General features: G+C 36.3%; 1 protein-coding gene across 3 annotated transcripts in view; it reads right to left on the bottom strand.

Annotated features, from left to right (window-relative positions):
- The window catches only part of CEP83 (centrosomal protein 83), a 132,216-nt gene that overhangs the window by 73,887 nt on the left and 45,122 nt on the right, over window positions 1-13,207 (bottom strand). For all 3 annotated transcript variants that reach the window (XM_029954908.1, XM_029954909.1, XM_029954907.1), the window contains exons 2-3: window positions 10,442-10,714; window positions 8,594-8,744 (exon numbers count right to left, since the gene is read on the bottom strand). In XM_029954908.1, the coding sequence (XP_029810768.1) occupies window positions 8,594-8,744; window positions 10,442-10,614 (324 nt within the window). In that variant the 5' untranslated portion in view covers window positions 10,615-10,714. The remainder of the gene's footprint in view (window positions 1-8,593; window positions 8,745-10,441; window positions 10,715-13,207) is intronic.

Below are 13,207 nucleotides of genomic sequence, written 5' to 3'. Positions count from 1 at the left end.
TGCAATATACTATATAATCTATATAACACACTGTCCTAAATACCTTAAATGCATTAACTCATTTATTTAATCCCTACAACAATCCTCAATGTAGCTATATCATCCCTTTTTTATAGAAACTGAAGCATACACAGAGTCCAGATCACAAAACCTCACAGGATACATTTCTCACTCTATAGGAAGTTCAAACTCTCATTTGAAAAATAACTTATACATACAAATAACCATAAAAATAACTATATAAGTTCATCAGACAGGTAAAGACCCACAGGAAAAAATTTTAAGTATAGAAATAGTGGCACATCAAAGGAATAGGAAAACTAAAGCTTAAGTAGAACCCAAAAACTAAGAATGGATAACATTTTAAATTCCCCGAGGAAAAAAGTGATCCTCAAAGTTAAGCTAAAGGCATTTTGAGTTGAACCACACTCAGCACTATGGACAATTTAGAATCTGGATCCCTGTGCATTAATGTTCTCTAGATACGGTGACAATCAAGGCCATGCTGAAACGTTTCCAAATGCCACCCAGGAGAGCTGCACCCTGACTGGGAACAAAAGGAAAAGAAGAAGCTACAGAGTAGAAAATTCCTAAGTATGAGGTTTGGACTCTTATAATATACTCAGTATTCAGTAGTAGTTCCTTTAAAAAATGCTTTTACTTAAAATGAATTACATAAATAATTCAAACAAAAATATTAAAAACGTAAGTCTTCTTACTTCAGTCATCCAGTTTCCTTCTTACCTATCATTGCTAATTTTTTTATGTATCCTTCTTGAAACAATATAAAAATATACACACATACACACACCACTTCTGGTTTTTCACATAAAGAAAGGCATGCTATATATTTTTTTTTCCTGTATCTTATTCACTGAAGGTATTCAAGATTAAGAATGGCATCCCCATATCTACATTTGAGGAAGACACAAAATGGATCAAAACCTTTGGTGGCTTGGGTGCCTGGATGGCTCAGTCAGTTAAGCGTCTGACTTCAGCTCAGGTGATGATCTCACAGTTCGTGGGTTTGAGCCCCATGTCAGGCTCTGTGCTGAGAGCTAGCTCAGAGCCTGGAGCCTGCTTCAGATTCTGTGTCTCCCTCTCTCTCTCTGACCCTCCCCTGCTCAAGCTGTCTCTGTTTCTCAAAACTAAATTTAAAAAACCATAATAAATAAATAAATAAAAATAAATAACATAAACAAAAAATAAATAAAAAACACTTTCTCTCACCAGTGGGAGAAAACTGGTGACTAGGGGGCAGGGAGAGGCAGTGAATGGAGGTGGGAAACCAGATAGAAAGCTCTTGCTGTAATCTGGCTTATGATGTCAAGAGTCTGGGTGATAGTATCAGGAGTTGAAACTGGGAAGGGGTGGTAATTAAAAGGAACAGAGTAATAATAGGTAAACCTTATTCAGATCCTGTTTGAAACAAACCAACTTTAAAAACAAGCAAAATTATGGGAAAATTAGGGAAATGTGAATAAAGATGCAATATAAAAAGATACTAAAAAATAAGTACCTTTAAGTATGATAATAGCATTATGACTATGCTTTTAAAGGAGAGACTGCCTTGGTATATAATGTAATGTAATGTAATGTAAACTATTTTGAGTTGAGATAATATGAAATGGCTCAAAATAATCCAGTGTGGTTGAAGGACAGAGCAGGGAGGTCAGAAGATAAACAAGATTGGCTGAGAGACAGTAATTATTGAAATTATTGATGGTGGGTGATGGGTATGTGAGGATGCAATACAACCACCCTCTCTACTTAGGTACTTGTTTGAGACTTCTGTAATTAAAGGTTAATTTAAAAAAAATAGAGCTTACAGTTCTAACAGGTGGCATAAAAGAGATCAGATTTATTCTCCCGCTAAAACAAAAGAATAGACAAAAATCAAACAGTTTCAAGACAATGGGCCTAATAAAGCAACAAAGATCTCTGAGAGACAAACAACAAAGACCGTAAGCTTTGAGAATGCTTCCAAGCCATGCATAGAAAAAGATACCCAGGCAGAGGCTGATGGACTCTCTGACTTAAGCAAATGGAACTAAGAATCTAGGGAGAGCAGTGTGGCAAGTCACAAGACAGGGTAGCAGAAAAGAGGGTGGCACACACAAGGAAAATTATGAAGACCTGCATGAGGTCTCTGTTGACTCATTCAGTAGTACCCCAATCAGCACATACATGTATGGAAAATATTTAATCAAGGCCTGGAAAAGAATAATCTGAAAGAATTAGATGGATAAATAAGCTGAGCTCATACACAGCTATGAATTGTTGCTTTTCCAAAAACCAGACTGAAAAACTTCATTCAACTGAGAAATGAGTACTGAGAAGGTTCTCAGCATTGGCACATAATGAGCCCTAAACAGTAACCTGCTCTCACACAACAAATCTTTTCTTTTTTTAATTTTTTAATGTTTTATTTATTTTTGATACAGAGAGAGACAGAGCATGAGAGGGGGAGGGGCAGAGAGCGAAGGAGACACAGAACCGGAAGCAGGCTCCAGGCTCTTATAACTGTCAGCACAGAGCCTGACTTGGGGCTCGAACCCACGAATGTGAGATCTGACCTGAACCGAAGTTGGAGGGTTAACCGACTGAGCCACCTAGGTGCCCCACACACAACAAATCTTAAAACCAAGACCAAGAAAGATGAAAGTGCTTCCAAGTAACTGTGCTCAAGAACAAAGCTCAAGCATATTTATCAGAATACAAAACCATCTAGCACTCAAAATAAAATTAACAAGGTCTAGCATCCAGAAAAAGTTTATCAGACATGCAAAGAAGCAGGAGAGTATTACCCACGATGAACAAAAAAATCAACCAACCAAACCAACTCAGAAGTGATACAGATTTTAGAATTAGCAAAGACATTAAAACAATTATAACTGAATACCATATGTTCAAAAAGCTAGAGAAAATATTGAAACATGTTAAGTAGATATAAGGAAGGTGTAAAAAAGACCAAAATTGGACCTCAGATTAAAAACTACAATTTCTGAGATGAAAAATACACCATATGGGATTAATGGCAGTTTAGATAGTGCAGAAGAAAAAAGATCAGTGAACTTGAAGACATGACAACAGAATCTATCCAAAATGCAACAAGGAGACCAAAAGATTGAAAATAAATGAACTGAGCATCTGTGAGCTATGGGATAACTTTAAGTAGCCTAATAATGGAATTGCCAAAGGAGATCAAAGAAGACAGAAAAAAACCTTTTTCAGAGGTAATGTACAGAAATTTTCTATATATGATAAAAATTATAAGCCCACAAACCCAAGAAGCTCAACAAATCCTAAGCACCAAAAAGATGAAGTACAAGGCACATCAATCAAATTGCTCAATATCAGCAATAAAGAGGAGGGCCTGGCTGGCTCTGTCAGTAGATCACATGATTCTTAAAACCAGGATCATGAGTTCAAGCCCCACACTGGGCGTGGACCCTACTTAAAAAAATAAATTCAGCAATAAAGAGAAAATCTTAAGATCAGTCAAGAAAAAAAGGCTCACTGTATACACAGAACAAAAATAAGAATGATAGCAAATTTCATATGTGAAACAACATCAGTGAAAAGACAGAGCAATATCTTTAAAGTACTAGGGAGGGAAACAGTCAACCTAGAAATCAATCCTCAGCAAAAATATCATGAAAATCAATTATTTTTAGATATATAAGAGCTGGGAAAAAATCTCACCAATAGATCTGTAAGAAATGTTAAAGAAAATCTTTAAGACAGTAGAAAAATAATACAAATGGAAATATGGATCTATACAAAGGAAAAAAGAACACTGAAGTTGTTAACTACACAAGACTTTTATGATCTATAAGGTCTCTGATAAAAAGTCTCTGTTTTTTTTTTTTATTTCCTAAGAATCTTATAAAAACAAGCATACACACTTTAAAAAAAAATCAATCTTCACCCCTCTCCCCACCAAAACACACACAGAGTTAGAGGATTTTCCCCATGCTATTATAGGAGGTAAGTATGCTGTGTCTTAGACTTCTAATGGAATACTGCCAACACTTGTCTCAAAAGAAACAAAAAAATGTGTCATTACCTATATTAAATCTATCTTATACCAACGCTTGTCATATTGATATAAAATAGACCAATATTTTTCAAAGAATGTTTTAATTTAAGAAGGCAAATATTGCTGTGCCAGAGATTCTTAACAAGTTAAACTGAATAATAAATTTTGCTGAGCTTCCTAGCAGCAAAATAAAATGGGAAAAATAATGGGTTATATAGTTTCAATTGCCTGGCAGCATAAAGAAAGCATATAAATTTTTGGTAAAGTAACTTTTAAAATGTGCATCAGAAAATATATCAAATAACTCATATTAAAAAAAAAGGTTTGGCTAACATGGTACATAACAATATAATAAAAATAGCAAACGTGTCCTAACCACTTACTGTATCAAAGCACTGTACTAACAGTTTCTATGTTTGTCTCATTTCATCTTTACAATCATCCTAAAAGTCAGACACTATTATTATGCCCATTTACTACAACTACACAAGTGACACAGAAATAATCTTTAATTGACTGTCTTTTATATCACTGTTCTATAAAAGCCAAAGGGATATTAAATCTCAGAAAAGGCATTTTGCAGGTATACAAGATAATACATGTTTATTCTAAAAATGATCATCTTTCATAAACATTGATTAAAATATTTCTTGCTGATTCTACTTTATGGAATTGATTTTATTCAACTTGCAATTTGTACAAATTGCAAACACCCATAAGGCAAATAGCAACATTGCTTCAACATGTGTATATAAATAGAGAGAGATCTTTCTTTACTTAGCTTAGTTTTACCAGATACATATCATATAGAAACCAGTTATGTTTATCTTGAAAAAGAGAAACTTTACCAGATAAATTATATTTGTCTTCAAACATTTGGGAAGTTATAACATGGAGAAATGTCCTAAGTTATTTTGTGCAGATCCAAGGAATAGCACAACAACCAAGGGAGAGACAACAGGGAAGATGATTTCATTTCAACATGAGAGGGAAAATACTTAACACACTCCCAATACATAAATAGAACTGGATCACTTTAAACGTTCACTGGGTTCTCTTGTGCTGAAAGCAATGAAACTGAGAATAAAGATCCCTGTGTCACATATGTTCCAAAAAAGATTCTGCTTTGGACAGTGTGTTAGTTTCCTAGAGCCACCATAACAAAATAGCACAAACTAGGTATCTTAAAACAACAGAAATGTACTGTCTCACAGGCTAGAAGTCCAAAATGAAGGTGTCAGCAAGACCACACTCATTCTGAAAACTGTACGGAAGGATCCTTCTTGGCCTCGTTCTAGCTCCTGGCAGTGTGCTGGTGACCCTGGCCATTCCTTGGCAGCTGCAGCACTTGGATCTCTGCTTCTGTCGCTATAGGACATTCTCCCCACTTCCCCTCCTGCCCCTCGCTTGTGTGTTTCTGTCTTTGCATCTGTTCTCCCCTTCTTCTAAGGACACCAGTCATACTGGATTTAGGACCCATCATCCTTCAGTATGACCTCATCTTAAATATATAAATACTAACATAAATATACTTGAATGCTGGAGACACACTGAAAAAAGCTCCTGCCCTATGGAACCTGCATTCAAATAGAAAATGGCCATCATTTATAAGTTTCTTCTATGTCAGACACTGTACTAAAAATCTACGTTATCTCATTTGTCTTCACAACATGTTAGTTAACAACTTTTACACTCTTTACATGACAAAACAAAGGCATAAAAACCACTCTTTGTTGAAGGTCATCATCTGATTGGTGAACTGACCCATTTTTTGTTATTAAAAAAAAAAACCTTTTTATGTTAAGTGACACCTTTTTGTCTTGAAATCTATTTTATCTGATATTAATATAAATACTCCAGTCTTAAGTTTATTGTTTGCATGCACTTGGTACACATAAACATGTCTAGATGTTACTCTGAAGAAACAGTGATGATATCTGCAATGCCTGAAGAATATGTTGAATTCCTTGGGTTCAATGCTCAGTGATTCTCATTTGCATAGGTCTCTGAATTTTTGAAAAACATTAGGCCACCAATTCTATAGGCTTAAATTACGTTTCCCTATTCAACTTCTATTTCTGAAGTTTTACTTGTTTAAATGTCTTGAATATTCAAACAATAGGAAAGGCTCCAACCCAAGTTTAGTGGTGGTGTTTCCAACAATGGAAGATTTCAAGAAGATACTGAATGACCAACCTCTAACACTGCTGTCAAAGAAATCCATGAATTGGGTGATACGCCATACTAGATGAAAGGTAGCTTTTTACTCTATCAACTTAAAATTCCAGTATTAAAAATACCTTATTATTTGTAACAAGCACTTGATAAACAGAAATACACAGTGGTGCCACTTAGAGATTAAATGAATATAGGAAAATATCACTGCTAATATCTATTAATTTGAAATATATGGTAAGTTTGACTGGTGCTATAGTTAAGTTTAGCTTTGGTCTACTTTCTAGGCAAATGAGAAATGAAACTATAATCAGTATTTCAGTATCAACTATCTTTTGTGTTAACACCATTTATCTTACATTGCGCACATAAATTATGTGCCCATATTGTTTCCATAGTCTTTTAAGTGGCCCCTTAAAAATAACTATCAGTCTTGTGAACTACACCTCAATAATAAAAATAATTTTTAATAAAAAATAAAACCTATCAGTCTTTTTTTTTCTTAGCTCAGTTTCAGTTGTAATACTTAAAGGAAAAGTAGTAAAACTTTAAAAAATACTCTAACTGAATATTTATCAATTCAAACCAGTTTTTCCCCTAATTATTCTGAACAGTGAAATACCGAAATCAGAACAGGTAATTTAATACAAATTTACATAAAATAACAGTTTCATGGCTAAACTCTATGTGCCAACATTCTAGAATATGTGAACAAATATTAAATTATACCACCTGAAAAGCACTGGGTGTTGTATGGAAACCAATTTGACAATAAACTATTTTTTAAAATAAATAAATAAATAAATAAATAAATTATACCACCTGGAAATGTAGCAAAATACTCATTAAGAATATAGGCAGAACTCATCAAATTTACCAATATCTGACTACTTCTGCACCATAGGGACAAAGGACAGGCCTCTCCAAGATGGGCTATGGGAAATAAGCTTAGGAATTCCCTGAGTTTGCACCTATGGGTTAACGAGGCATAAAGAATTAGAAAGCCATAGGATGTATGCACCCAAGTTTGGGTAAATAAGATTAGGTAAAGTGGGGGAGGGGGTGGCAGTGCACAAAGGCCTCACTATATGACAAAGGTATAGGAATAGGGAATCTCAGGATGAAAACATCCAAGATGAGCTAAGTAAGATTAGGTATTCAGGGTGGAAACATCCCCCAATTTAGTACAATAGCAGAAAGCTGCTTTCACAGGAAGGAAGGACCAAATTAGATAAACAGGTAAATCGGACTATAGACCAATGTGGGAATGGAGCTAAATGCCTTGTTCACCCTGAGGGAGCGTACTCTGTCTTTCTGGACCCCTAGACCAGTTTAGGTACACAGAGGTGGTGCCTCATGTCTTCTGTAAACAACCTTCTGCCAGGATTTTGTTTTGTATTAACCCAAACCCCTAACACCACATATTCTTCAAAACCCCCGTTCCCTTATGCCCATGAGTTAGTGTTCACGATTTCACTCTTTGTGCATGCTCATCACCACTGTAAGCCTTGGGATCCTAATAAAAATGGAGGAAGGACCCTAACTTGGGGCTCTTGTCTCCTCCCAGACATTAGTCTCTCTCACATTTTTAAGACTGTGTCCCACTTTCTTGCTGGACTAGAAAGAACTCCAGACCCAGAGTCCAGGACAATGGGCCAGTTTGCATGATGATTTTGACTTAAAAGTAATCAAATAAACATTTAAAAAAATTTAAAAGAAAAAGGGGGGGGTGCGTGGGTGGCTCATTCGGTTGAGCATCCAACTTCAGCTCAGGTCATGATCTCATAGTTAATGGGTTCAAGCCCCGCATCGGGCTCTGTACTGACAGCTCAGAGCCTGGAGCCTGCTCTCGATTCTGTGTCTCCCTCTCTCTGCCCCTCCCCTGCTTGCACTCTCTCTTTCCTTCAAAAATAAATAAACATTTAAAAAAAAATTTAAGAAGTAATCAAGACCCTGCAGATTCAGGAAAAGCTCTTTATTTCTCCCTCAACTGCCTAAATTTAATTGGAAAGCAGAGCTTATACCAAGAGGAAAAGAGCTATTAACTGAGGTTCCTCTGTGAATAAAAATTTTATCCACTTACCAGGGCAACCTTTGTCTTCCAAACATCTCCTCTCACCATCCTACTAATGATCTTCTTTCCCCTTGGTGCCCTAGCCTTTACCAGTCTCCCTAGCTCAGGATGTCATATAAGCATCCTGTTGCCGGTCTTTGGAATTCCGTGTGTGTGGATTCTGCATATTTACAAAACTAAACTTGATTGTTTTTTATTAATTTGTCTCATGTCAATTTGCTTCTTAGTCCAATTCAGGAGGACCTTGAGGGGCAGAGGAAATTTCTTCCCAAAAGTACTAATTGAAATATATATCTTCTTACCTGCAGTTTCATTTCTTCTAACTCTTTAGTTTTCTCTATTAAAGCCCCTCGTAGCTCTTCAAGCAGCAGCTGAAGTTTTTCCTGGTCAGTTTGTCTTTCACTTAACAGGCGCTTAAGTTCATTTTGTGACTTTATGTACTCATGTTGCAACCTGTTTTTTTAAAAAAGAACTTAATTTTAAGAATATCCTTTACCCAACAGACACATGAAAAGATGCTCAGCATCACTCATAATCAGGGAAATACAAATCAAAACCACACTGAGATACCACCTCATGCTGGTCAGAGTGTCTAAAATCAACAAATCAAGAGACTACAGATGCTGGCAAGGATGAGGAGAGACGGGCACCTCCTACACTGTTGGGGGGAATGTAATCTGGTGCAGCCACTCTGGAAATCAGTGTGGAAGTTCCTCAAAAAACTATCAATAGAACTCCCCTATGACCCAGCAACAGCGCTGCTGGGGGTCTTACCCAAGGGATACAGAAGTGCTGATGCATAGGGGCACATGTACCCCAATGTTCACAGCAGCACTTTCAACAATAGCCTAAATGTCCATCAACTGATGACTGGATCAAGAAGATGTGGTTTATAAATACAATGGAGTATTACATGGCAATGAGAAAGAATGAAATCTGGCCATTCGTAGCAAAGTGGATGGACCTCAAGGGTGTCATGTTAAGCGAAATAAGTCAGGCAGAGGACAGATACCATATGTTGGCACTCATAGGTCTAACAGGAGAAACCAACAGAGGACCATGGGGAGGGGAAGGGAGTGGAAAGAGTTAGGGAGAGAGAGGGAGGCAAATCATGAGAGACTTTTGATAGTGAAAACAAACTGAGGGCTAAAGGGAGAGGGGGAAAGGGGAAGGGGGAGGATGGTAATGGAGGAGAGTACTTGTGGGGAAGAGCACTGGGTGTCTTATGGAAACCAACTTGACAATAAACTATAAATAAAAAATAAAATAAAAATTATTTAGTTTTTAGAAAATACGCTGTTAACATTAAGCTATCAATCAGGCTGATTAAGGATTTGTAAGGGAAATATGATAACAAAACATACACTTTTAAGTGAAAACTGTAGAGTCATATAATTTGTCTATTGCATAAATATTACAATAAGTTCCAACAGTATAAGAAACAATTTATAAAATACTGTTTTTTAAAAGAATTAAATTTAAAAAGTGAAATAATTAAATTTAGTTAAAAAAAAAAAAGAATATCCTTTACCTTCTAATGACCTGACTTTTTGTAAAATCAACCAACACTACAGAGCAAGACCAATATCATTTATTCCATTAAATTCACAAACATCTTTTCTTTATGGAGTTTCATTTAATTATTAACACTATAGTTTATAAATACAATTTTACTTGAGAGGCACCTGGGTGGCTCAGTTGGTTAAGCATCTGACTCTTGATTTCAGCTCAGGATATAATCTCACAGTTTGTTGGTTCGTGGGTTTGAGCTCCATGTCTCGCCCTGCACTGACAGTGCAGAGCCTGCTTGGGATTCTCTCTCTCCCTCTCTCTCTGCCCTCCCCCCATCCTCTTTCTCTCAAAATAAATACAATTTTACTTGAGGGGGAAAAACACACTTAGCTACCTAGATACATGTAACTTTCTAGGTCTTGCTACTTTCAAAGCAAGACTTTTATCAATTCATAACACACTTAAGATCATGCTTAGTTTGAATTAAGTAATTTTAAAGTGAAAATTTTACTGTGTTAAAATTTTTAATCTATATACTGCAAAGTAACAAAAATATACCGTATGTTCCAGAAAAAATTCAGACCAAAAAAAAAAAAAATCTTAATAAAGCCCTTCACCTCCAAGTTTAAGCAATTTACCTTGTGTGTTCAACTTTGAGAGTCTGATAGTTCGTTTTATGATGTTCACATCGTAACCTTTCATCAATTAACATTTTTTGGAATTCAGACTGAGAATCTGTCAGCCCACTGTCTCCACCAGGAGGAAATATGGTGGGAAAAGTGTCCATACTGGTAAGTGAGCAGATCACCATGTAAAAGTAAGTTCTGGCTTCCTTATTGTCTTAGTTTCTTTTCAAGAGTATTTTCCACTTCCTTCTTGCTAAGACAGACTCTCAGGATGCCAAATCACACCTGCATAGAAAAATGAACTTGGTTAGTGATGAGCTAAATTCCTTCAATGTTACATTCTTTTTATCATTTGTTATTCAACTATCATTTCTATAACAAAGCCCAATTTTCAGATTTTTTAATTGTTCATAAAACAAAAAGAACAAAGTTGAATCATACCTTAACAAATTTCCTTTACTTCCACACTAAGCTTATGTGACCATCAATGTCACATCTTCAAGTACTGACCTAACTAGAACTACTAATTTTCCAGTTTAGGACCTCCTGGATTCACAAACCATGGACAGTTCCTAGTTCCTGAAGCTACTGGGGTAAACTTCAAAGGAAGGATCTCAGTACAAAACCCACACTGTGAAATCAGGGAAAAAACCATATGTAACTTGACAATGGCTGGAGAAAATTACAATGTTCACAAAGATGACTTTCAACAAGCAACTATGTCTGTGATTAATGCTACGAAGGGTCTTTTGACACAAGGTGAGCTGTACTCATGCTGTTGACTCAGAAGAGAAATCAGTCCACACATAACTGGTGATCACCTATGTGTTTGCACTGTGCTATGAACAGAAACTAAATCACCTCAGCTATCCCCAAAAGCACTGATCCAGGATTGTGAAAGTAACTAAATGTTTGACTAGAAGTAAAAAATGATGACAGAGTGTTCTTATTGTAAATAATTAAAAATGAAAGTTTTAATCAAAAACAATTCTGCCCCCTTTAGCTTCCTTCATCTTTCTTAGACTATTTCTTTTATCTTTTCCTAATAGCATCTCCACTGGTCATGGATTATCATGAAATACCTTTCCTTACTACAAGAAAAGATCTTTAGCACACACAAACCAACTGTCAAATTACCATTTCAGATAAATTGTGATGTCTGCATATTACCTAAGAAGACTTTCAAACCAAAATTGAAGTTACTATGGTTTCCTGTCAAATCACATTTTAATAGAAGGGAAAAAGTTCTTCAAAAAAACTTTACTTCATATTCATGTTAAATATGCAACAGTGCACTGTTTGTAGCAGCTTCCACAACATTATCCTGTCAAAAGTATACATGTGTCAGGGAATTAAGTAAATGGGTCATAAAATTGGCACATGATTTTGGGTATGCTTTTTGATCCAAGTTAATTTTTAAGAGATAAAAACATACAATAAACGGATCTCAGACTCTCTAATGATACCACCAAAAGACATTATAAGGTTTTAATTTTAATAAGCAGAAAGCTTAAACTACACAAGAAAAACCAAGAGCTACCCTTTAGTCCCACCACTAGTGAAACAAAGATTTCCAAGATAAAATGAATAATTTTCTATTCTAGTTGACAGCAAATATTCACTAATTCCTATTTATTTTATTAATTATTTATTGTTTATTTTGTTTTACTGTTGATAGATAGAGACAGAGTGTGAGAAGAGGGGCAGAAAGAAAGGAGGAGGCACAGAATACAAAGCAGGCTCTAGACTCTGCTGTCAGCACACAGCCCAACATGGGGCTTGAATGCACAAGCTGTGAGATCATGACCTGAGCCAAAGTCGGACGCTTAACCAACTGAGCCACCCAGGTGCCCCTCACTAATTCCTACTTCAAAATGGAAGTTAAGTGGCACCTGGATGGCTCAGTCAGTTAAGCATCTGACTTTGGCTCAGGTCATGATCTCACAATCTGTGAGTTCAAGCCCTGCGTCGGACTCTGTGCTGTCAGCTCAGAGCCTGGAGCCTGCTTCAGATTCTGTGTCTCCCTCTCTCTCTGCCCCTCCTCCACTCATGCTGTTTCTATCTCAAAAATAAATATTAAAAAAAATTTTTTAAAGAAATAAAATGGAAGTTAAGGGGTGCTTGGGTGGCTCAGTCAGTTGGGCGTCCGACTCTTGATTCCAGCTCAGGTCATGATCTCATGATTCATGGGTTCATGCCCCTCATCAGGCTCTGTGCTGACAATGCTGAGCTGCTTGGGATTCTCTCTCTCACTCCTTCTGTCCCTCCCCCACCCACCCATGTGCACATGCATGCAAACGTTCTCTCTCTCTAAGCAAACTTAAAAAAATAAAATAAAATAGAAGTCCCCATGGAAATAAAACATACTAAACCTGGACATTTTAGGAAAATAGAGTTAATGATTTAAATCCTTGCCTTGTGGCAGTAAAATCTACTAAAAATAGTTTTCAGGACTTCACTAATGACAGGATATCCATTTCTCAATCAGCACAACCATTACCTTGTTAACCTTAAATAAAAGAAAAACAAAAAACGGTTTCTTCTTCCAGCTGGCATAGTAGAGTAGCATCCAGGTACAAGGTTAAGTCTGTCTTCTTGCTGGGTCTACAATTGGTAGGGAATGAGAGCTCCCCTTGCTTGAACCCCCAACTTCATTTTAATATGGTTTCCATTATTAATTTTCACAACCTCATCTCCAAATCTAGTTCCATTGCAAATATATCTGTATTGCCCTCTGCTATTTTTCTTGACTCAAAATTATGAACTCCTAGGTTTCAT

This window comes from Suricata suricatta, chromosome 10, assembly GCF_006229205.1.
Source record: "Suricata suricatta isolate VVHF042 chromosome 10, meerkat_22Aug2017_6uvM2_HiC, whole genome shotgun sequence".
Taxonomy (NCBI): Eukaryota; Metazoa; Chordata; class Mammalia; order Carnivora; family Herpestidae; genus Suricata; species Suricata suricatta.
Note: the sequence above shows the minus strand (reverse complement) of the source record. Positions and strands in the feature narration are given on the sequence as shown.